Source organism: Sceloporus occidentalis, unplaced genomic scaffold (genome assembly GCF_023333645.1).
Source record: "Sceloporus occidentalis isolate IW3139 unplaced genomic scaffold, rSceOcc1.0.p SCAF_5, whole genome shotgun sequence".
Classification (NCBI taxonomy): Eukaryota; Metazoa; Chordata; class Lepidosauria; order Squamata; family Phrynosomatidae; genus Sceloporus; species Sceloporus occidentalis.
The window spans coordinates 169,820,864-169,846,718 of NW_028316985.1; the positions used below are offsets into that span (position 1 = coordinate 169,820,864).

At 38.3% G+C, this 25,855-nt stretch overlaps 1 protein-coding gene across 2 annotated transcripts in view; it reads right to left on the minus strand.

The window, feature by feature from the left end:
• Positions 1-2,679: 2,679 nt before the first annotated feature.
• GRID2 (glutamate ionotropic receptor delta type subunit 2) overlaps positions 2,680-25,855 on the minus strand; it is a 1,094,955-nt gene continuing 1,071,779 nt past the window's right edge. Inside the window, exons 15-16 of one of the 2 annotated variants that reach the window (XM_089526112.1) lie at positions 15,736-15,976; positions 2,680-5,243 (exon numbers count right to left, since the gene is read on the minus strand). In XM_089526112.1, coding sequence (XP_089382238.1) covers positions 4,821-5,243; positions 15,736-15,976 — 664 coding nt within the window. In that variant the 3' untranslated portion in view covers positions 2,680-4,820. Of the gene's footprint in view, positions 5,244-12,940; positions 13,091-15,735; positions 15,977-25,855 lie in introns of those variants that run through there. The other variant, XM_089526113.1, reaches the window with a different exon arrangement.

The following is a 25,855-nucleotide window of genomic DNA, read 5'->3' on the forward strand; positions in this document are numbered from 1 at the left end:
TTACCTTTGTAGATGTCATATTTTTCACCAGTATATCTGAAGTGGGTGTGTAGCTAAAATGTGTACCATTTTAAAATGGTATTACACTGGGCACTCTCCAGGCCAGCAAAAATACAGATCTTATGGACTATAAACATTTTAGTTAGAAAATCAACAATTTCCAGATTCATTTTTTAAAAGACATCTCAGGTGGATATTAAATGGATCTGGTGATTTTTTAAAATAGAGTCTGTCAGTAACCTTATACAACTTTTTGTCTTGTTGATACTGTATGTATTAGCTCCTGAGTCTCTTGTCCCAAAATGATCAGGCATGAGTATCTGCCCTATATTCTCATTAGTGAAAATATATGGAAAGGATTCACTTAGCTTCTCTATATTTTATCCCTCTTTAGTACGCTAAATTCCTTGTTGTCCAATTGTCCAATTGCTTCTTATCTGGTATCCTGTTTGTGATAATGTTAAATAATTATTTATTATTGGTCTTGATGTTCTCCATGCAAAGTTTCTATCACTGCCCATATACTACTGTTTGCAACATATGCCACTGCTCATATAAATGTCAGGAACAGAGAGGATAAATTCTGCATAGAATCTCCCTACTGCTTTAAGTACAAATATAGAACACATTCACCCAGTGGAAGTGTTTGAATGTACACCCTTTAGTGAAATAAATGGAAACACTTGAACATGAGTGCACTTAACTAACTTCAATATGTGTTTCATCACAGGAGAATCGATCCACTAAAATGCCTTTGTGTGTCATCCCAAAGCCTGGCATACCTATGGGGTATCAGATGTGTACATGCATGCTGTAAATCCCATGACAAGGAATGATGAAGGTAAGCCAAAGGGATGTGTGGGAAAAGCACCTCCTCATTTAGCTTCAAGATAATTCGTGAAACATGTTCTCAGTTTCACATGAGACAGCAAGACAGTTTTAGGAGTGAACAAGAAGGTAGGAGTGATGCTTGATTTTTTGCTAACCAACCAAATCTTGCTGCAAAGGCTACCCTAGGATTGCCCCTATAAGATGTGCTTTGAATTTGAAATAAGCTTTGGTATTAAAAAATGGACTTGGAGAAGGGAGTTTTTAGGGGAGAATCTGAGAAAGTTACACACTCTATTAATTCTACCCTGAAAATGTTCCCTTGCCCTTGGAGCTATGTAATTTAGGCATACCGTCAGCTGGGGGCCCTGCTGATCATATGCATAGAGAGAAAAACATACAGAGGCTGTGTTCCCACTATGATTTAAAGTGAACTACTGATTGAGTTATATGACTGTTGTTGCCATTTGAAACTGGTTCGAATCCTACTGTGATCAGTTTCAATCGCAATGAAGCAAGGCAAATGCAAAACCCCCTCTCTTTCCTGACACTAGTTTTTCAGAATCAATTCCGAAGCATGTTCAACAAGTGGGAATGACAGATCTGAATCACATCATTCTGGGGGGGGGGGGGAGATAATGACAGAGGGGAGTTTATCGTCCCTCCTCAGTTTTTGGTAGATCCACCATCCCCCCCTTCAGTGTTGCCTTTGTGCTTGTGGTGTGACCTATGGGTGCATGATATATTTTTTAAAAAAATAAAATCGACAGAAGATTTGATTAATAGATTTTGCAACTACTTGCAATCAGTGAGGCAAGTAGTTGCAAAACCAAGGAATTGAATCTTCTATCAATTTTTTAAAAATATAAAGTTCCCCAGCCGGGCTGCCTGAGCTGCCACTTAACGTCACTGATGATGCACAGATGATTGACATTCATTTTGAAGCAGCACAAATTAGTGGGGATGACAATCATGCCAAAACGAAGCAATTACAAGGAGATAATAAATAGATCCGCTTTCATAGACGGACCTTTTAGAATCGATTTACCAACATGCCTGGAGGGGACACGAGAGCTCTCTTCATGGCTGCTCCCACACTGTGGAATACCCTTCCGTGGGAGGCTAGGCTGGCCACCTCCCTCCTTGCCTTTTGCCAGCAGGCAAACATATTTTTGTTCAGGCAGGCTATTAATATGCACAGTGAATCTTTGGTATCTGCTGGGGTTTGGTTTCAGATTCCCCTGTGGATACTAAAATTCATGGATGCTATGTTATATACAATGGCATAGCAAAATGGTATCTCTTATATAAAATGGCAAAATCAAGCTTTGCTTTTTGGAATTTATATATATATTCGGATTTTATTAAAATTTTCAAGCTGTGGGTGGTTGAATCCATGAATAAAGAATCCATGGATATAGAGGGAGGAATGTAATTACTCTCAGGGAAGCTTATTATTGGGGTGTGTGGTGTTTTATGTTTTTAACTTTTGTATTTTTACAACAATTTTATACTGCTTAAAAATAATTTTAATTGCTTTTCAAATGGCATTGGCAGGTTTTAATCAATTTTATCTATGAGCCACCTTGGGTGCCACTCCAGGAGAAAGGCAGCATATTAAATAAATAAATCATCAAATAAATAGTTAAACCAAGAAGTGGTTACATCACTATGTGGCTCCAGGTAAACCATACAGAGGAACTCCGTAAAGCTATATTTGGTGGCCATTGTTTCTTCTTTGTAGACAGGGTAGTCAAAATAGGCAGAGAAGCAAGTTTAGAAAACAATTTTATTAGACAAATTATTTAGACAAATTATACACAGAAAGCTCTGCCACTTGTAACTGAGGCCTCCAAAATGTGTTTGTGTTATCAGTATAATAGGCAACACATTGAAATAATTGTTTTTTTTCACTAAAATCACCGTAACACCTGGTATATCCCTATAACTTATCGTAAAGAAATTTCTGTCTTTTTTTTGTTTAATCAGTTGATTAGGAGCTCATGAATGTTACAAGGGGAAACAAGTTGTGCATGCTTTTAAACACTTGTACCCTGGGAAACAAAATGGCCTTTGCATGATAAGAAAATTGTTCTGCCTTACACAGTAGACAATATTATGAAGATTTCATACAAAAAACAGTGACAGTACAAGATGCTCTCCCAGAACAGAATTAAGCATCAAAATAGAATAAATCTGAAGAATATACCTTGAAATTTGTCCTAAAGCAGATCACCTAAGTTGGTTCCTATAACCAAGTCCTAGCCACATAGTTGAGTTAGGTTAAAATAATTATTTTAAAAAAGAAAAGAAAAAGAAAACACAGGATCAGTTGGCTTGCTTTCTACTTAAATTGCATTTTAGTTTTTAAGGATTACAACTGAAAGCTTACAGTTCTAAACAGGTAAGAGAGTGTTAGCTTCAAAAATGCCACCCAGCCAGAGGAGGCACTATTTTTGCTGTCATCGGTTTATCAGTCTATACAATTGGCACTCACATCAAAAATACATCTATAATTGAATATGTAATAAAGATTTAAACAAGAGCTCATTCTCTCTCCTTTCACTTCGTGAAGTAATATAGGATTGCAATTAAGGCCACACCAATATTTCTCAACAGACTCCCTTTCCCAACTCACACCACATCTGCAATGATTGATGGCATTGATTTCAAAGAGGATTTATTAACCTTCCATGATCTGTTTTTCAAGCTCCCTTGAGAGCTGAAAATCAACACCCTCTGGATATGGTTTTCATCTCTTTCCATTTTGTCAAATTAATTCAGAAGTAAATGGTTAACGTTAAGCCTTGCACACTGCTCAGTAGCCAATGCGAAAACCTAAACAAATGAGTTACACATCTAGGAACAAACATTACATTGCCCTGGATGTTCTAATTTTAAACAAAAAAAATATAAAATGCTTTATCAAACAATGCAAATCAGAATTACATCAAAGCACCCTGCCTTTTCTTGCTGAAAAGACCCCCTGCCCTGTACATCTTTCCAGTATACAACACATTTTGACTAAAGCCTTATTAGACAAATTGTAGTAGCACTGGCTACTGTTTTATAGATATATACATGTGTATATATATACATATACCAAAATGTATATATATGTATATGTATATATTTATGAGATACTAATTTATTTAAAGAAGATTCTGCTGTATGATACAGTTTACTGTACATAAAAAACCTTTTTAAACACTGTACAATCACATAAATGTCATATGCACTGTTGCAGTGCAAAAAGGAGATCTAACTGTAGTTTTTACTGGCTTAGCAATGGCTTCTTGAAATCCTACAAAATTGCATTCTCTTATTAGGTGGCCTGAATGGTCTCTCCCTTCTCTTTCCCCTTTCTCTCATTTTTTTTCCTGTAAAAATTGCAAGGTTTGCCTTTGGTCCACAGTTAAAAGGACACACAATAGCAGTGAAAGACAGAATGGATGCAGCAGAACATAGAGAAAAGACTGAAGTTATTGCAATTATATCAGAACAAAGGAGAAACAATTCAAAGTTTCTTCAGTGAAGTAACCAATATCTTTGATACAGACTCAGTGTCTATTTCCTATATTTCAAGTTTATGAAATGTATACTAATGGAATACTAGGAGGGTGGCATGATAGTTTTGCAACAGTGGCTCATGTTGCATCTACTTCAGAGTAATCCCACTGACTATAATGAATTGGTTTGGTGGTTGTAGCGTTGGGGCCATAACACATTCTAGAGAGCCCTTATTCTGGAGTCTCACTTGTTTAGCCAGCGGAGCTACTCTACTGTAGGGAATATGGTCTGAAAAATCATGGCCTCAAGTAGTAGAAGAGAGAAAGCGAAAAAGAGGAGGGGAAGAGGAAGGATAGTGAGTTGTTACTAATACTCCTGATTTCTTTTAAAAAAGTTACATCCATGTTAGTCCCACAATATCATAGCTGCTCCTTGCAAAGGGAGTCCTAGAAGGAAACAGTGACAAAACAATGTCTGAAGCTTTATATGGAGGTGCCTCGGTCTGGGTCGTTACCAATGTTGAGCCCTAAGGTTGGAGTTGGTTGATATGGAATTGAAGACATTGTTTTGATGGGACTTCTGAAAAAGCCCCCATTTGGAGCCCTGTGCCTAAAAGGGCCAGTTCGGTGTTCTGGCACACTGCCAAAAGAGAATCCAGAAGCAGCTTTTGCTGAAAGTGTGCGGCTAAGAGTCTGGATCTGTTCTGGTATGAAGGTTGTAGTAGTGATATGAGTGTTCCTGAAGTCACTGATTTGCTCCAGTGCTTGACGCGTGGGCAAGGTGTCAATGTCCAAGGGAGTCAAGTCAATGGATGAGGTGGAAAACTGTTTATGGGGGCTCTCATCATCTGTACAGAGGCTGTTCACACGTCTATGGAGATGCTCCAGATCAATTTCTTTGTCATCCTGGAAGAAAAAAAGAGGAAGAAAGAAAGAGAAAAGAAATACCTCATTCATTAATGCCAACCAAAGATCAAGCAATTTTCTTGGCAATATACACCCCCCTTCCCGCTGCAAAATATGTTCCAGAGTGGAATAATTGGAACTGATCAGATTATATAAAACACACAGAAACAACCCAAGAACAACTAGACTTGCTAGATGACACTTAGAACTGGAGAGACTCAGTTCTTTGCCATATAACAGGGCAAGTCCAAACAAAACATACAAATTTTGACAAAAACAGTGTGTTAATTTACAACCACCAAAGGGGTCTGTAAATTTTGCTTAAATCTTTCTTACAGACTGTAAGTGAATGGTTTGGAAGTAATCACCCCTTCTAAAACATTCATCTGACAACAGAGCATCTTAAGCACTTGTCTCCAGATGATCCAGAGACATGCTTATTGGGAAAATTCATGTTTGGAACTAGGAACTATCATGTTCATGAGTTAGACCAATGACACATGGATCACAGTGGCATTTTATTAATGACAGTGAAGTAGAATGTAGTCACAGCAGGGGAAAGGCTGTGAGCACATCCTGCCTGCAGGTCAGGCTGTAATTTTGGTATGATATTATGGTAGAAGTGTTAGTGAGGTACAAGAGCAGGGTAGAAAATTGCTGGTGGTTCCTTCCAGTTGCTTGTCAGCACTGACAAGATAATTAAAAGAGAGAGGACATTTGTATTGTGCCACACAATGGCCCATGTGCCCCCACTCCATCATCATCAGTCATTCCATCAGAGTTATGACCTATTTGCTATTGCTTTAGAAAAGATAACAATCCTAGAGTAAACAAAAATGGTCTGTTTGCATTTACTGATAATGTATTTATGTTCCTATTGCCTTAGAATAGCTGACTTCTGATGGAACACATGGGATCATATTATAATAACCATATTATAATAACTGTACAGCTAGCATGCTGTATTGCAGTTATGGATTTGTAAATTTACAAATCTGTAACTGTTCTGTATTCAGTAATACTATGTATTAATGATTGTGGCACTGTTGCTCTGATTTTAAATACCCCCAAACCTACCTTAACAGCCAACAGCCACATCAAATGATGGAGGTCTGTCCGGCTGGTGATTGGGGCACGGAGCATGACGTTTATACCCCTCTACTGCCAGGAGCACAGATCTCCATCATTTGATGCAGCAATGTGCTTTTACGATATGCTTGGGGGTTGGGCCAGGAGTCGTTGCTTAGTTACACATTCTTAACTAAGTAGGCAATGCAGGATATTGGTGTATTTTTGCCATTAAATGGAATATGACTCTACTTTGAAAGGACATCTCCAAAGATTGGTAATTCATTTTATAATGCATCATTATGAACCAGCTCTCCTTTTTAATGGAGCATTTCCAGTCATTAGCTACCTTTAAGGACTATCAAGCTTTTCTGCACGACTGGAATACTGACATGCTTGGCAGATACCTGAAAGGCAGATGCCAAAATTTTGCTGCTCACTGCTACTCCAAATAGTAAAACAAAACTAAGAATGGCAGCTCCAAGTCATAATAAGAAGCACTTATTTTGTGATTCATTTCTTGCTTAAAATTGGCCCTAAGAAGACTGCTATTTCTCTTGCTTAGGCACTGTGGGTATCACAAGTTTGTCTGTTGTTTTTTAGTGTGTGAATGTGTATGCAAAATGGTTGTGCCTTATTTTTTTGGTGTTGTCCACATATTTCCTCCTCAAGCTTGTGCTCTAGTTCAAGGAGGGTATGTATGAGAGAGCCAAGCCAAACAACAGGGAAAAGAGAGAAGAAAATGTTTAAAAAAAAAAGGGGGGGGGGAAATGAAAAGAGAATCCTCACTAAAGTCTTAGAGACAGGAGAGTATTGTGCATTGTTGGTAAAATGGGAATGGGAAGGAAAGAGACAGAGGCAGTGGATCCCCCAAAATCTCTAATGTGATGCTAATTCAAACCTAGTTCTTTGGAAATAGTCATTTGAAAACTGAAAAGGGGAAATCAGGCTCTAGGAAATCTCTTAATCACAGCTTTCATTTTTAATATATGTAGGTTTTAAATTGTGAACAACATTTCATGGATAATTTTGTGGCATTTAAATGTTAAAATTCTCCAGCATATTGAAATTGAATGACTCCTGTTATAATTTTTTCTCTCTCCATATAATAGTTATGTAACTGATGTGGACTGGAGAATTATTGCAACCATTATTCTTATATGGTATCAATATATGCATAATTAAATACTCTGAGGGAGAAAAACCTAATGCAGTTTTTTGTCTGTTGGTAGACAATATAGCCATTTGACTAGCTAGTCATGACAGATATTCTCTGAGTTCACTGGAATTTTTAGTGTCTAAAGCATACTTTTCCTATGTTTTTTTGCTTTTAGTACCTTTCCCTCAAAGCTCAGTAAAAAGAATTATGTTAACTTTATCAATCACTGACCAATTAGTAGAGTTCTGCCAATTACATGTAGAAAAGTTAGCAAAACGAAAGCCAAAGCAATGATAAATTGCATGCAATGCACACTTGTATTGATTCTACTCAAATGCACTTTCCAAAGTAATTTTCATCTAGGAAAGCACATCTCTCTCCCTCCCTTTTTCCAAAAGGCTGCATTAGCAGAAACAGGGAATCAAGTTATTTTCTAGCTACTCTCCCGCATTGGATGCATTTCCCCCCTCTATCTGCTGTCTTTAACATACTAAAGACAGGCCAAAATGAAGCTGCTTTGGGTCACTTTGGATGCATGTGTCCTACGAATCCAAAAACCATGCCAAAGCCACGCTCCAGTTCTAAGGACTGGAGTGTGGCTTTGGTGCGGCTTCTGGACACCTAAGTTGCATGCATCATTTAAATAGAATACATCCAAAGTGACCCAAAGCAGCTTTATTTTGGCCTGTCTGTACAGGCCCTAAAAGAAACCACAGCTTCCACATGTTAATCAGGAGGAAAAGAAGTAACTCTTTGTTCTAAGAGTCTTGTGTGCTTGACAATGAATGTAAAAAATTCCTGCATATGCTAACCTCCTTGCTAATTTAATTAGTGGGAGATGGTCTAAACATATTCCTTGGCACACATGGGATCACCCCTTCATTGTAAGGTGGGAAGAGTGTCTTTTTTTAGTGTGCCATTGGAGACAAAATGTACAGTTGAAAAAATGTGTACAGTTAGAAAACTGATAATGTGCAGTTGGAAAAATTGGAGAGGAACTAGACACATTAAACTTATTAACTGTTTATTTAGTGCTTGAATTACAGGGACAAGGTGCATACAGATTAGTACTCAGCTTCAAAACAAACCATCCAAACTATTAAAAAACAAACACTCTTCCTCTTCTTTCACCATTACAGTTGATTGCATTATTGAATGTCATGTGAAATGGTCTAATTTTAAGCTGCCATTTGAATTGTGCCTATCAGATAATCTTGGTGAGAACAGGAGAAGCTCAAAGGTACCAAATTTGCAGCACTGATTTGAGGAGGAGGCATGCATGGCCCTTGCACTACTGTTAGGTGTCACTGAGTTGGGATTTTCATTGGTACATGAACCATTGGATTGTTCCCTTAGTTAAAAATGCATCATTGATGGAGAGCAGATGAGAAGTCTTGATTCTTGTGGAAACTGTCACTGATACAGGCTGCAAGCACAAAGCAAAGCATGCTTTGTGCTGTTTTTTTTTTAATGTGGGATGACCAATGGTGATTCTGTGTAGTTAGATTTAAAGATGGCAAAGTTAGTAGAGGGTTTTCATATATGCAATTGGAGCTGTTATATATTATACCTTGTCCTCACTATCCTTTTAAATTCTTCCTCTGCTTGAAGATCCTTAAAGATCACCTACAGTCCTACCTCCATTCTCACAGTTTTGGAAACCGCGTCCCTTATGTGTGAGAGATGAATGGAGGGGGAAATAATGGAGTGCATGCCCCAGGCGTGCACTCTCCCACAGCCATGTGCCTACATTCAAGCCAATGGGCCTTGAACATATGCGAAAATCCATTTTCGCGGGGGTGGGTCCGGAACCAGGGTGATGGTTACATGTAGACAACACACACACACACATGATCTTTAAGGATCTTCAAGTGTGTGTGTGTGTGTGTGTGTGTTGTCTACATGTAACCATCACCCTGGACATATATTACCATATATTTCTATTATTTTGTTCTGAGCATCTACATCTGAAAAAGAAAGCCTGAAACCTTATTCAAATTACAAGGACCTTCTTGCCAGTAAGAGCAGTTTGACAATGGACCTCGCTGCCAAGAGAGGTGGTGGGTTCCTCTTCCCTGGATATCTTCAAAAAAGACTACATAACTTCTCTCTGGGGCTTGAGTTTAGCTTGTGTTCCTGCACTGAACACGGGTTGAACTTAATGGCCCATGAGACTCTTTTCAACTCTATGATTCTAGGATTGCATGGTACCAATGTATCTTGGCTGCCAATAGGGCCACAGATTTGATAGGTGTTGCTTCTGAGATAATCCATTTCAGTGAATCAATGCCAAATGTAAGCAAGCCAGTATTAACTATGGCAGTGTGATACTTCATCTCCAGGTTTACATGCTTGTTTGCACCTATACTGTATATTTAAAATTAGCCTGTGCCAACCAGTACCCCTTCACACTGAGCTTGACATATAATATGATACCCATATGGTTTTTGAAGAATCTGGGTTTGAGCCTGAAAGCTTGCAATATTTTCAACAATTGGTAGGTGCAACAATAGGTAACATTTTAGCTATTTTACACAATACATTAATGAACTAAGACTGAAAAAATGTTGACTCAAAATTGCATTTGACCTAGAAATATGCACTGAAGATCCCCTTCATCCTTTGCTGTGAAGTTAATATTTAATATTTCATCACAGAAATTAATTTAGTGACTCAATGTTTAAACTAGTTTTGATGAGATCCACTTGTTCTTCTTCGCCACTACCAATGTCCCAGCATGTATCATTCTGTATGGAAAAGATGTCACAAGACTCAGAAGTAATAGTGAAAGATGTCATCTTATTTCCTTAGTTAGATCTAGGTCAAAACCTACTGATATATTCCTTAAAATCATGCTAACATATTCTGTACTTTCATATACATGTTTTCATATGTATGAAAATACAGAATATGTTAGTATGATCTTACAATATGAAATTGGTAATATGTCAATATGTGTGAAAATACTGAACATATCCAGTATGATTTAAGTTTTACATTGATTAATATTCCATTTTAAATATATGGCTTATGATTTTTTCTACAAGTGATGCTAAAAAATTTTGGTCTTATACTCAGCTGTTGTTGCTGGTGTTGTGTCCCTTCAAGTCATTTCTGACTCATGGTGACCCTAAGATGAATCTATCATGGAGTTTTCTGGGGCTGAGTGTTTGTGATTCACTCAAAGTCAGTCAGTGGGTTTTCATGGCCAAGCAGGGATTTGAACCCTGGTCTCCAAAGTCATATTACAATGCTCAAACCACTATACCACATTAGCTTTCTTTTGTATTGTATACAATTATGAATGTTGTAATGACAGCTAGAAAAAGAAAGAGGGCCATTTTAAAACACAGGCAAGTCAACACAGTGCTGCTTATATGTTTCTTGAATCCCTACATCAGATGTTAAATAAGAAGTACAACTCATGTATGTATTGTCAGCTCTTTTCCTAATCTAAAATGTTAGACCACTTTATAGTGAGGTTTAATAGAAGGATAACTATAGCAGCTTCCGGCAACACATCTTCTTGATCAGTAATCTGGAGATACCGATACAAAAAATCAACCCTACTGTTATCATATAATGGACATGTAAGGTATGCTGTGTTTCATCTGGTCTGCAGAAAGAACTGAGATATAAACCTGCCTAACAGTCCATATGTAACATTTTATTTTTCACGCTGCCTTCAGCATAGACATTGCTTTCCAAGTGGTAACACTGAGCAAAGAAATGGTCTGAAGACTTACATGATGCTGAATATGCTTACTCTTGCATTAACGGGATAGGAATCCCTTGGAATAGTATTCTACCAGAGTTAAAAACAGGTGGATTGTCCCAGGAGTAGCATATTGTCCTTTTGACTGCTGAAGTTTATTCATTTTAAAAAAAATTCTTATGGAATGCGTTGTGTAATGAGTGGCTGGCAATCTGCCTATTTGCACAAGGAAAGCTGCATCTGCTCTGCAGAAATAACCCAGGCTGACACCACTTTGATTGCCATGGCTCTATGCTATGCAATTCTGTGAACTGTAGTTTTTTGTGGCACTAGAGCTCTCTGACAGAGAAGGTTAAATGTCTCACGAAACTACAGGTCACAGAGTTCCATAGCACTGAGGTATGACAGTTAAAGTAGTATTAGCCTGGATTATTTCTGCAGTGAGGATGCAGCCAAAGAGAGCAGCAGCAGTGGGGAAAAACAGTGGCTGGTTTTACATTATCTATTCAGTTAATACCTGGATTTGTGGTGGTGGAATCCTCAAAGCTAATATATTATAGGGAAAATACTGTAACATTCAAAATCAACAAAACAATGGTCCTTTCCAGATGGGCCTTACATGATGTGACTCGTGCTAGGGTTGTCTCAGGGCACTCCGCCCACATGAGGCCTAATCCTAGCATGTGACAAGGGCGCAATCATGGTGGCACCCCGTCCACACAGGGGCCACCATGATTACATCACACGCACACCGCCTCCAAACAGAGCAGCATGCATGTGATGTCCTTGCACCGTTTATGGTGGCCTAGGCATGACACTGGAAGGAGCTCCGTTCTGGGGGAACGCCTCGTTCTCACAGCCACCAAATGGCTGCAGGAACAAAGCCGGGAGAAAGGGGCTGAACGGCCCCTTTCTCTCCTGGCTGCAGCTCCTGGGGTGTCCTGGGGCATGAAGCCCCAAGGACACCCCTTTTCAGGACCAGGGAGGAGTGGCATTTTGCCGCTTCTCCCTGATCCCGAAAAGCACCATATTGGGGTCTTTGGACTGCCACTGTGGCTGCCCTGGCCTCAATCTGTGCTTCAATGGAGCAGCTGCAGGCCACCCCATGTTACCTTTATTGAGCCAATAAAAAACGTGCAGAATATATCATGCAAGCTTTCAAAGCACCATTGGCTTCTTGATAAGGCAAAGGTGTTATAAATCAAAAGCTTGCATGATGTATTTAGTGAATTTTTGGTTGCCTTAATAAACAAACCTCTGTTTTGTGGATTTTGGAAGTTACTGTATTTTGCTGTATGGCCAACACGACTACCCCTGGATACATTATAGGCAAGATGCTTTACATCTCATCTTGAGAGAAAGGTGGGATATAAATTAAATAAAGGTGAAGCTCATTCATCCTGAATTAGCTTTTCATGATCAAGGAAAGGGCAGGGAGGTCTGTTACAATGTCTAATATTTTATTTTGTCTTTCCAAGATCTTTTTTAAAAATCCCTATATTTTATTTGAAGGAGTCTATTTTGTATTTCATCTTAATTTGATTTTTTGTGAGTCAGTTCAGTATTCCTGCCAAGCCTGTCACATCCCAGAATGATACATGACCTTAGCGGATGTCAGAATTAAAAGAAGGAAAGGGGAAGACTTAGTGGGGTGATATTTTCCCAAATGCCAACCCATGACCCAAACTCCACCCACTCAAGACATCAAAATGAGACACCACTCACAGGATGGTTTGTGCATAGCTCCATAAAATGATTGCTCCTCTTCTTTCACGTGTGCCTTGATCAACAGTGAAATATTCAACAATGCGGACATTTAAATTATCACCGGGCTTCAGAGTTTACTTCCCACTGAGATTAATGGGGACAGGTCACACTTCTCTCAGAGCTATTGTTTAAGGCTGTCTGCAGACACAAGCAGACATGACTGCATGGGTTACTTTGGTTCACAACTGGAAAGTAATCTTCACAACCATAAGGCAATCTATTTTTTTTTAAGTACAAAAATTCAAAAAAAGAAGAAACTTGCATTCTGGAGCACTACAGCCCCTGTATGATTCAGCCTTACATGGTCTCCTGTTTAGGATTCTGGAAGAACCAATGGATTTCATGGATACTAATATGAATGTTAAGGTTCATTCATAACCTTTGCAACATGGAATGAACCCTGTCCTTTGGATAGAGGGGATATTCAACACAAATTTCCATTTGAGGCTCCACTTTAAATGAAGCTTCACAGGATAAATTGAACCCTGCAAATAATAATACCAAGTACCAAGAGGTCACTTTATGCTCATTGTATTTACCCATCTATCCCTCACTGGGAATATTCAACATTTGACATGCCTAAATTCCCCGGTACTACTTCTCTTAGGTAGTAAGTCACGATAAAGTTTTTAGAAGTTTCTTCAAAATCGTAGTCTCTTAAACAGAACCTTTGGCTTGTTGGTACCATCATGTTTTCATTCTGGTTGCTTAAAGCATAGATAACAATTTGCTTTGATAAACAGCAAAGCTGGCCCAATGAGATCGATCTGTCTGTCTGTCTGTCTGTCTCTCTCTCTCTCTCTCTCTCCCTCTCTCTCAGGGATGTTGCACTAAAAGAAGCTAGAACAAAAAGTCTGAAGATATTTCAGTGCTCCCCAGTTTACAGTTATCATTTTGAGGACAATGAATATTGTAAATGACCTTCATTCCCTTGGACAAAATGAGCAGATGGAACTTTGTGATGTATGTAGGCATTTGCATCCAAACAGGAGGGCAAAAGAAGGGTACCAGGGTCTGGGTATGCACTCAGTCCCCATCTCCATCATCCTTGCACATGTGAACTCTGTTAAAGACATTTGCACATTCAGGGCTATAGTCTGAACAAGGGCGATAAGCGTGTTTAACTGAATGAATTACAAACCTTTGTTATAATTGTTTGGAAGCCCTTCCTTGTCAGGGTCCCTGATTGCAGGAAGGTTTGTTATCACATTCACCCAACATACCTACAACCCCTCTATTTCAGACCATAGAGTTAATTCAGCAAAGGCCTTTAGAGAAGCTGGCATGTAGAGATGTTATGAGGAAGGGGTTATGTGCATAGCCTCACACCCATCCCACCTTTAACTCTCTCAAAAGAAGGCTGAACACCTACATAGGATTCTTATCAGGGCCATTTCACACATTCTGCAGAAGAAAGTATGGATTTGACACTCCATGCATACTTAGCAGAATCTGCAGCTGATCAGAGCTCACTGATCAGTTCAGCTGGATGATACACATGCCTGTCAACACATGTTATTGCATCAGCATTTTAGTCATAAACCTAAAACAGCAGGGGTGTACCCTTAAACATGTAATGTGTGAAAAGGCCTCAATGGTGATAAGAAATTGAAAGCAAATGAGAGATGCCTCTTGCAATGATTAAGGCTACAAATGTGTATATTTACTGCCAGAAGGATTGATAGCAAGTTATCAAAAATTAAACACGATTGCCTGGAACAAAAGTACCACCCAAAGAGCAGTTGTGCTTGTGTTTCCCAAACAGAATGCACTCCCCCCCCCCCCTTTTTGAACTCCTCCTTTGAAACAGAGACACTGGGGATTGTTGTTCTAAGGGAAATAATTAAGACCAATTAACCAACAAATCTTGTTGGACATGGCCAATCATGTCTAAAGTAGCTCTTTGGATTCTGGACCATGTTCAAAGTCCTTGATTTTGCCTCTTGATTGCAAAAATGAGGAATACCCCTTAGTTCTTGTAGCAAATGAGTCCCAAATTCAGCTGTGGAAAAACAACTAAAACATATTAAAAGCTTAAAAGAAAAATCCAAAGAACACATCTGAATTGCACTTCTGAATGGGACTTCCATGCACTCTGAATTGTACCCTGAATAATTTTAATTGTCTGAGAGGATCATATAGCCAATCTCACATACTGCTTTATTTAAGGCACTGTTTTGCATTTAGACATGTCTAAGAAGGCTTACACAACTGTAGTCTCATACAAATTTACTTGATTAATTCCTCAGATAAACCAATTAAAGCTGCAAAATGATACGCATATTTACAACAAAGACTTACAAAACTAAGCAAAACCTGAGCTGGGGTACAAGGTATGGTCCTAGCAATAGTTGCATAGGTTGTAGTCTTAGCTATAATATGTTGGCACATCTTATCCATAAACGAATAAGAAAATGCTTTATTGATGATATTTTACTAATAATGCTGGAGCCAAATATGAGTCAATACATTTGACAATGAACAATTATACAGCTGTATTGTATTGTTATTGTACTTTGCTATATGGCAAATATGGCTACCCCTGAATAAATTATACAGTTTGACCATAACCCATGGGACAATTGTGTGCAATTAAATCCCACTAAAATCAATGAGGTTCAATATTCATAAGGATGATTTGGATTCTGACATTATGTCTGTTTCTTTGTTTTATTTTTTCAAACATTTCACCCACATCTTGATGATTAGAGAGCTATAGAAAAACAATGAAATACACACTTTCTTTCTCACCTCTACTTTGATGAAATGGAAGGGTCTCATACCTCTTTTGAAGGAACCCGTGAGCCTTTTCTTTTATTCCACCATGTTTCCAACATTGCAATTAAACAGGAGAGAACAATCCCAGCAGCCAGTATGCAAAATACACCCGCAAAGCTCTTTATGTCCAAAGCTCCTCCTTTATATTTTGGATCCACAGAGGAGTATAGGTCACACTGGCCAATTCTTGGCCACCACTTATGTTTTAGAAGATCCATATGTCCATTCTGCTGAAGCTCTAGAATCCTTGGGGGAAAAAAGAATCAAACAAAATATTATTGATATCAATATCAACTTTGCTGCATAGCTGTACACCCAAAGCTCAAATTTTCAAGCGAAGTCCATGCTACTCAAAAAATCTCATGCTCACCAAGTACGCACTGTAGCAAACAGTTCATATGACAGCCATCATAAGATCTGACTTGGAACAACCCCAGTAAACAGATGATGATACTAATAAATAAATAGAAAGCTGCATATGCATTAATTGAGACATGAAACATGATGTTCATTCAGATGGCCAGGATGATGCTAAGAACTTGAAAGTGTCATTAGGAAAGCAGTTGGGAACATCCATTTTAATGCCTAAATCATAAATAAACTGTCTTGAATAATATTGTTAGTCTCAGTTGGAGTAGATCCATTAAATCAATGGGATTTACCTATTCATAGACTCACCAAGCAACAAATGATCCAATCAATCTACTCAAGATAGAAGTAGCCAATAGGATTCAGGCCATTATGTAGGTGACAGAAATGTATTTTAAATAATGATCACAATCTACTCTGCTTTATACACAATTAGTGAGTGTCAAAACCTTTTACTTCTATGAGTTCAGTTAATCAGCCCTCTATTAGAACAGTAAAACTTATTTCAGTAATGAAAGAAGTTAACAGTATGATTTCTATAGCCAGAACAAACATAATTTCTCAAGACAAGCATAGAACAAGCAATGCCCCACCCTGTAACTTTACAGCCTTTCTCTTGATTTGCTTGTAAGCCAAAATACTATTGCCCCCTTCTAATTGGCCCACTCTTCTTACATATTTTCACTATAGGCCTTTTCAGTTTTATGATGAGCCTGACCTTGGTAGAATTGTGCCAGGTTTCTACCACAGACATCTGTGCATTCCTTAGTCAAGCAATTATAAAGGTAAAGCCCTATATGGCCTGGGCCTGAGTTACTTAAAGGAACACCTCTCCCTACATAATCCGGCCCGCACTCTCAGAACATCTGGAACAAAAATATTAGAATATCCTAAAACCAGGTTGAAAACTACCTCTTGTAGAACATTCTCTGCCCCCAGACTTTGGAACAACTTACCGGAAGAGATCCATCTTATCACTTCTTTGGAAGCTTTTAAGAAAGCACTTAAGACGGATCTCTTCTGGCGGGCCTACCCAACTGATCTTCTTTGATCTGATTTGAATAATATTTTACACCTGATTGTGAGCAATACTGTAACAATTCTTCCTTTTTCACTTTCTTTTCTTGATTGATGTATTCCAAATTATGTATTTTTTATGATGTTTTAACTTGCTGTAATCCTGCTTCGATCCGAAGGGAGAAGCGGGAAATATAAATAATTTTTTATTATTATTATTATTATTATTATTATTATTATTATTTTCCCCCAGAACAAACATTACAACTCCCATTAGCTGAACTATCCAGTGTTCGTTATATGGCCATATGCCTTTATTTTAAACATATGTAAATATACTTTTTAAGATTATATGCATTACCAATATGGAATAACAATAACAAACTATTACTTATGACAGAATCTAACAGAAACATGACAGTGTGCTTTTATCATAACTAACTCTGAGATGGATAATGAGTTGGATCCAGATTTAATCAGCTTTGAACATGGCTACTGAATCAGCCATAATTAAATAAAGTCTTAAGGCCAATGTAGTGTAGTGATTTGAGTGTAGGATTCTGGGAGACCAGGGTTCAAATCTCTGCCCAGCCATGGAAACCATCTGAGTAATCTTGGGCAAGTCACATTCTTTCAGCTTTAGAGGAAGGCAATGGTACCCCACTTGCAACATTTGCCAAAAAAGTCCATTATAGGTTCAGCTCAGGATTGCCAAAAGAAATGACTTGAAGACATGCACACACACACTCTTATTGAATTCAGAGCCTCTGCTCTGAGCTTGGATCTAACCCAAACTATTTCAAACCATTATACAGGTTATTTTAATATGCCATTTACAGAAGGAGATGAAGGGAAGGTTTTTAAAGTATGTCATAAGCATATCAGAAACATAAAGCGTGATATATTGAAACACTGTGCCAAACCATTTCAGCAACCATCCTTAGCTTCACAAGAATGCAGAGCTAAGGTGCAATTGATCTGAGCTTTATTTCCAGAATGATGGACACATGTTGACTTGACTATACCCTGCTATTATAGCCTGGCAGGTCTTGTGGGATAATAATTCCACATGAAGACTGAGAACTAACTTGCTCCAGAGATTGTGATATTGTGGAGAACAAGGTAAGTGCCTTTTTCTCAGGCACATCAACTATTCCCAGCACCATCCTTTGCTCCTGCTGAAACATATAGAACCTACATGTCCTTAGGCTGGATATTGGCCAAGAACTAGGATTTTAGCTTTTTGTTTTGGTATATCTCAAATATATATCAGCAAAGGAGTAGAATTCAAAGATATAGCCATGTTAGTCTGTAGAATCAGTATGTAAAGAGATCTTGTAGCACCATTGAGACTGAATTAATCTTGAAGGTGCTACAAGATCTCTCTATATAGCGGCAAAGAGCAGCTGCAGTGTTCTACACCTGTGGTGTGGTGAATTCACTTGATTCCAGACCTTAAGGGAGTTGTCCAAAATGAGGAACTCTATTTCCAAAGTAGGTTCAATGCATTTCACTGATCTGTTAAAAGTCTGAAATAAAGCCTAGAGTAGATTCACTGCACCACTGCCATGGAAGGTTCCAGTACACTTGATCCCACCATTGCACAGCAGCTGTCATGGTTCTGAGCTCACCCGTTGCATAACCTTTGATTAACTTTCCACCTGCCTGGTAAAAAGTGAGAAACAGACAATACATGTGCTAGAGGAATGATTGGCTAGCATATGCACTAGCTAAAGCATGTGTCAGTGGAATGCATATGCTAGTGGAATGATTGGGATTACACCAAAACTGAGAAATACAACAGTTTCCACAGAGAATTTTACACTGTTGTTGTGCCCAGTGGGATTCTGGCCACATTTGCTCCTTTATTGTAAACAACAATTACATTATTTGAGGTATCTTCTTTGTCATCCTGTCAGAAACATCATGTGCCTGTCAAGTTACATCCAGTTTTATACAGCAAGATGAACATTTACCCTGGACACCAAGTTAAAGGATTGGCCAGAGTGCCAGTCGGCATTGAGCCAGGGAGAAAAGGCTATAAGAATCTTTATTCCCACCCAAATCCAATATCTGTAGGTTGTTTGAGCAGCAAAGAATGTAAACTAAACAACAAAGAACATAAAGATCCATCAGTTAGCTTTGAAGGAGAGGTGGACTTCTGTTAGTAATTAGGAGGAGTCCTAATGACACCTCAGGGCATTTTGGAGAGCTGCACTCCACATTGTATTCCAAAATCATTTCTTTCTTTAGCTCCAAAATAATGCCTAGAGGGGATGGAAGCAATTTCACCATGTTTTATTCCTTTCTAGTTCATCTTAGACCTAGGAGAGACTTTTCCTAGGCTAAAAACAGTTAAGGGAGGTGGCAAAATTGTCCTCACGTTTTTTTGGGGGAATAGCATTGACGGTAGTTGAGGATGAAAATTAGGATGCCTGAGGGCCACAAAAATGACAGCTTGTGGGCTGTATTTTCCCCTAGTTTAAAGTAAGTTTCTTGTTGAATTTGCAGTTGGATGTCAGTTCTCCTGGATTAAAATGTGGGCTGTGGTTTTGCTTTGCTCGGCTTTACAGTTTTCAAGTCATGCAGTGCAAAATGAACTAGACGGAGATAAGAGTACTGCTCAGGGTGCTGTTTTTCCTAGTGTTAGCATTGATTCTTTGCCCCCTGTCATATTCATTTTGTCTTTGACTTGTGCCTTGCTACTTATCAACCAACCAGTTATAGAATACCTACTCTATCCTCATTTGTAAATGATGCGTAGTTTGCTTGTGAAAATTGTCATGACACCAGACTTCTTTTGTAGTGGAATATGTTTGTGCAATATTTGAACATCTTCGAAACATCATAGAGCTCTTTGAACTGTATGCTTACTAATGGATCTTAATGGGTTGGAAGGATCTCTTTCTAGTTATGCACAATTCAGAGATACAGATTTTATAACTAAGGGGCCTGCAGATGAGCTGTAGATGGAAAAAGTGGTGATTAAATCCTTAATGGAGGGAAATTACACATCACAGAAAATTATAGTGGAATCAAAGTGACTAGTCTGTCTATCTATTTTATGAGGCCAAAAGTCAGATCTGTCTTGCCCTTTGCAAAAATCAGTGGATGTTCTGGTAATTTATTTCTGTCATTTAATAAGAGTAGCTAATTTGTACTGGGGTTTTTGAGCACAGGAGAAATCTACCACCAGGCCTTCCTGCTGCACAAGTGCCATTAATTTTCAAAGCGTTTTGAATGCAAGAATAATGGAAGATAATATAAGTCACTGAAAGCAGAGTTCTTAAAAAGGAACCTAAGGCAATGTCAACCTTAATTTGATAGCAACAAGCTTTCTGTAATGTGTGAATGTCCCACAAGATGGCAGCCTCTGCACAGAAACCAACAGTCTTCATTGCTCTGCTTCTAAGGAAGAATAAGCAAACATTTCCCTCTGTCTCTGTGTCAGTGCCTTCAAGTCACTTGCCAGCTTATGGAAACACCATGAATTTCATAGGGGTTTCTAAAGCAAGGAATACTCAGGTGGTTTTGTAAGTTCCTTCCTCCGAAATGTAGCCTACAGCACGTGGTATTTCTTGGTGGCCTCTTCTCAATGATCATACAGGATCCGATCCCTTTATGGTATTTAGGCCCTAGACACCAGACCTGTAGTAATATAATTCAAATATACTAGCACTTACTTTCCACAATTCAGGTTTTATGAAACTGTATGCCAGTCCCAGTGTAGACACTAGCTGTTCAAATCTGCCCAAATCTTTAGCAGCAGCAACAAAAGCATTGTATATCCAGAGATGATAAAGAGATTAAAAATGAAATAAAATAAGGAGCTGGGGCAGGAAACCCAGAGGTCCATTGCATTCATTTAGGAAAGAAGCAACTGGAAAATAACAACAAAATACATAGGCTGAGAGCCTACATCATAGACAAAGGTAATAATACTTACCAACATATTTTTTCCTGACTCCAATCCCTAGATCTCCCTTAACATTCAGCAGCCACACCAAGTGATGAAAGGTCTGTTTTGCTGGCACTCCAGGTGCAGCAGGCTGATGTTTCCAGCCCTCTCCCAACACCGATACATGGTGCAACAATCAGAAACAGGACCTTGTTGCAGATTCTTGTCCCACTGCTGTTTGTGGGATGAGGATAGAAACATAATTTTGATGCACCCTGATCACTAGCAGAATAGACCTCCATCACTATTGTGATACTATTATGCTTGTTGTTAAGGTAGGTTTTTGTTTTTTTTTTTGTACAGAAGGATCGCGGGTGGGGGGGGAGAGGAGGGAGATAAATTCTACTTCATGATTTATTTTTCTGAGTTTCAGAATCTGGTACTCCATTCATATGTGAACTAACTACTTCATCTCTTGTTGCTGACATTTTATGCTTGAATCCTATTTAGTACCAACTGGAGTGGATCCACTGAGTTGGAACTAATTAATAGTACTGAGGCCTTAGAGAGAGTTTTAAATCTAGAAGGGGACATCAATAGAGGCTGAGTTATATTTCTAAATGTCATTTGCACCAACAGAATCTCTGATCATTTCAGCAGGTATGTGCCACAGAAGCAGAAAAAACAGGAAGATCAGGCTATCTTAAGCTTCTCCACATAATCAAGCCCAAAGTGTACACATGAGCACACCATTTGCCATATCTGTTCAACTCAGCTGCCTCTTTTTGTCATAGCTTGGAACACTACTAAAGAAAAGGAACAGGATACATTAATCATTATGCTACCTACTGGACAGATCATTACCATTACTGTCCCAGCATGTGTAACTTGTTATGATATGTGCTACTAACATGTTAACTTCAACAACCTCACCAAGATACTAACTGATGGTGCATTGACATTATTCTTGAAGTTTAATGGTACTGTGGACCAAATGAGAATTGGCAACATTTACATAATTATGAAAGTCATTGCAAAATCTAATGATGAAAAACAGGATTTTCTATATGCTCGTGAATACTGCAGCCACGGATACAGTTGACAATACTTTCACCAACCTAGTTGGATCTGAAGCAAATTAACATATTTTCCTACACCTGTCTTCCTTGGTCTGAAATGGAGCAGGCAGGTAGAAGGTCCCAATAACATTAGGATTGAACAGTAGCCATTTCAATTTTTTATTTCTTTATCTTTCTCTCATCTAAAAGGTAACAGTAGTCTTTTCAATTTTCAATCTGTATTAAATATGTAACTATGCTACTATAGTTACTGTATTGCTATAGTTATATACTCTATTACCAACTACAAAAAAATCTATTTCTTATTGCACATTTTAATTTCCTACTACATAAAATGGCTAGTATCCTGTTGGTAAGTCCCAACTAGATACCAGAATCAATTATTGAATGATAAATCAATAGATAGGTAAATCCAATTGATTCAATGGCTCTTTTGTAGTCAGGACTAACAAGAGAATTTAGGACAATGTATCTAATGAATAAATTGTTTGATTTTGCTGGACCAGCACAATGTTATGACTTTTGTAATTGACAAATGGGTGTCAAAGTGGCACAACTGGCTGGGATAAGCATGGATCATTCCACAGTTGGTCTGGACTGAAAACATAAGGCAGGGGAAAACCTCACTGTCAATTTGTTTGGTTGGAAGGAAGGTGCATGGTACAAAACAACCTGGTTTCCAAGGTACCACTTGATTCTATGGTATGTTTAAAATATGGCCCTCCAGATGCACTGCAACTCTCTTCCTTTCTCACCATTGTGTATGCAGACTGGGACTGATGGGGCTGCTAGTCCAACAAGATTTAGATGACTGCACATCTCTATCCCTGTAGTAGAAGATTAAAAAGAACTGCAGTCAAACCAGGCTGCAGTTAAGATCCAAGGAAAGAAAGAAGCAAAAAGGAACTGGAGCTTAGTTAGACATTAAGAAGAGAGGTACTGTGACTTTAGAATAAACCATGATGTTTACATAGGCTAGTGGACAGGGATGGGACCATGGGAGACAGCTGACTGAGTGCTCAGATAGGCTAGTATTGCAGCTTAGGTGATATCTTCTAAAGAGAGAGCTCTGTCTGTCAATTTTGTACTTTGATGGTGATGCTTAAGGTAACCTGCTAGAGTCCCAGTACCAGGAACTTTAGTTTAGACCTTCCATTGCCTCCACCCATACCTTGTAACAATAGGTGGCTTGCAGCTATCATATAAGCAGAAATATATTCGTGACATCATTCAAATGGCCTCACACTTTGAAACAGTGATCTTTTGGCTGAAATAGATAGGGCAAGCTGGGCATGATGTAGCAGCCTTGTGCTTTATGCGTTTGTCCCACAGTGTGAAGTAGAGGCAGAACACTGGGTGTATAAGAGCAAAATTCTGTTGGTTCCAACCCTTCAAATGTTTTTAAGTAGAACACCTACAATTGCTTACCACTGATAAAAGTAGCTGAGAATTCAGGGGACTGCAGTCCAAAACATCAAGAGAGTTAAGGACTTCCCACCCCTGCATTATAGAAAATAAACTAGCACAGCAGGATGAGATTGTTCCACTTGTTTTGCCTAGGGATCCTACAGGAGTTAATTCAGTGCCTGTCTTATCACACTTTAGCCATATCTGTAGGCATGGTGCCATTATTAGGAAATGTAAAATGCTATTGTAGCAACAACAAAAAAGTAGCTCTGGGAATGTATGCCAGCTTTTCTTTTTCAGTAATTCAGGTCATACATTACTGAGATTCAGAGTGGCTTAATGGTACTTTTGAAGAGGGGGCACTAGTTCTTTTCACAGATGGTTTGAGGTGGCATGCAGTATTGAATGCCAGTTTCTTGTACCAGGACATGTTAACTAAAAGACATTATTTCAGCTGCTTGCCTTTCCTCATTGAAAACCAATGATGAGATGAAGTAGTAGAAGTCCAAATCCTGTAAAATGACAAGAGCTTGCCACGAACAAAAGATGAACTACTTGCTGTAACACTAGAGAAAAACAGTTTGTGCTAATAGTTTGGATTTGACCTTTAGCTGAATAAGGATGTCTACAGATAATGTTTCCCTTCTGAGAGGAATGATTTTGGCTAATTACTGATAATTAAGCATAACTAACTATAGGCTTAAGTATTCAATATGTATGCAAATACATTGTTTGAAGTGGGTTGAATCCAAATTACATAAGCTGCACTTTGTTCCAGTTGAAATTGTGACAACTTAAGTTAGGACTAATTTTTCACCTTAATTTCAGTTAGGATTTGTGCATCTGTAGATGCTAGTTTAACCATTAAACCCTGCTGGACTGGAAAACAATGGAAAGGACAAACAAATTGGCAAAATGGTCAGCATAAGGTTAGCTTCCTTCACCACCACCACCCTTTCCTTTTTCTTTTTAGTGCAAACCAGTTCCTGAGCTGGAAGAGAGCATCGATCCAGTATGTCTTCAGTATGATAAGTCATGGTATGAGAAACAGACAAACCTTTATCAATAGGCTATTCTAGAAAATTCAAACCAGATAATTATCTGAAAAATGTAGAAGATGAAGCAAGTATCTAGCTGTGTAAAAGTTGTCTGGGAAAAACAAAGACTGGACTTGGATTGTGTAAAATGGGTGGGAATCATGCATCCTTGGACTGCAACACTTAATATTCTTCACCATTGGCTATGGTGGTTAGGGCTGCTGGGACTTGGTCCAAGAATATCTGGAGGACCATATGAAAAGCACCATGCTTCCATCCTGTCCCTTTCAGGCAACCCAATTCCACTTAGCAACTGGAGTATTTACTTCTAGTTTATTGAAGTTACCGTGGTGAAATTCTGTGTATTGTCCTGGTCAAACCATACAAGAGCCTGTTCACAGTCTTTGCTCTAAATACATTCAAGATCTGTGCTTAGGAAGCTTAATTTTTAAAATTTAGAGACATAGTACTCTTTTGAAAAATGTGAGCCCATTTTTTAAAAACTAGTTTGGTCCTTAAGTGTTTGTGACAGCTCTAGCCAATACAACAAGGTTAAATAATTTTCAACATTTAAACATCAGGGGTGAGCTCCATACAGTAAACATTTAATAAATGATGCTTCTAAACAATTAAGAGTATTCATGAAAACTATAATTTTTAATGACACTGACTTTTTTAAAAAAACAATATATATAAAAAAACAATTTCTGGTTTTAATAATTAGCAAACTGCTCAGAAAAATTATTAATATATCTATTATTCTAGTCATAGGAACAGATCTGAAACAAATTATTAGATAGATAGATAGATAGATAGATAGATAGATAGATAGATAGCATGAGAAAGTCTTACCAGGATTTAATCCAGTTATATGTCTCTGTTGAAGGCTTATTACATATTTCTTCATAATTTACCACTACTCAATCTTAATTATTCATCATAAAATATATATTACAGTGAATGTGGTGACGTGTTTTATTTTATTTTTTTCACAAATTTTCATAGCCATGGTGGACTGCTGCCTTAGTACAATTTTTACTGTCCTCTGTTTCTTCAGTGTGTGAACTGACTGACAGATCATGCAGTGAATGGGATGATGTTATGGCACCATGTAGGCAGTCAGATTAGGCAAAATGATAACAAAGCTGGAAGCAAACTAAGTCTCACAAGACACCTGATGCGACACTATTCATCGTGCTGGTAGTTTCTTTGCCTGCCAGAGCAGCCCAGAAAAACTTTTGCTTCATTCCAAGTGTGACTAAGTGCTGCAGAGTGAAAATGCAGATAAACATTTCAATGTGCATCTGAATGCACCTTT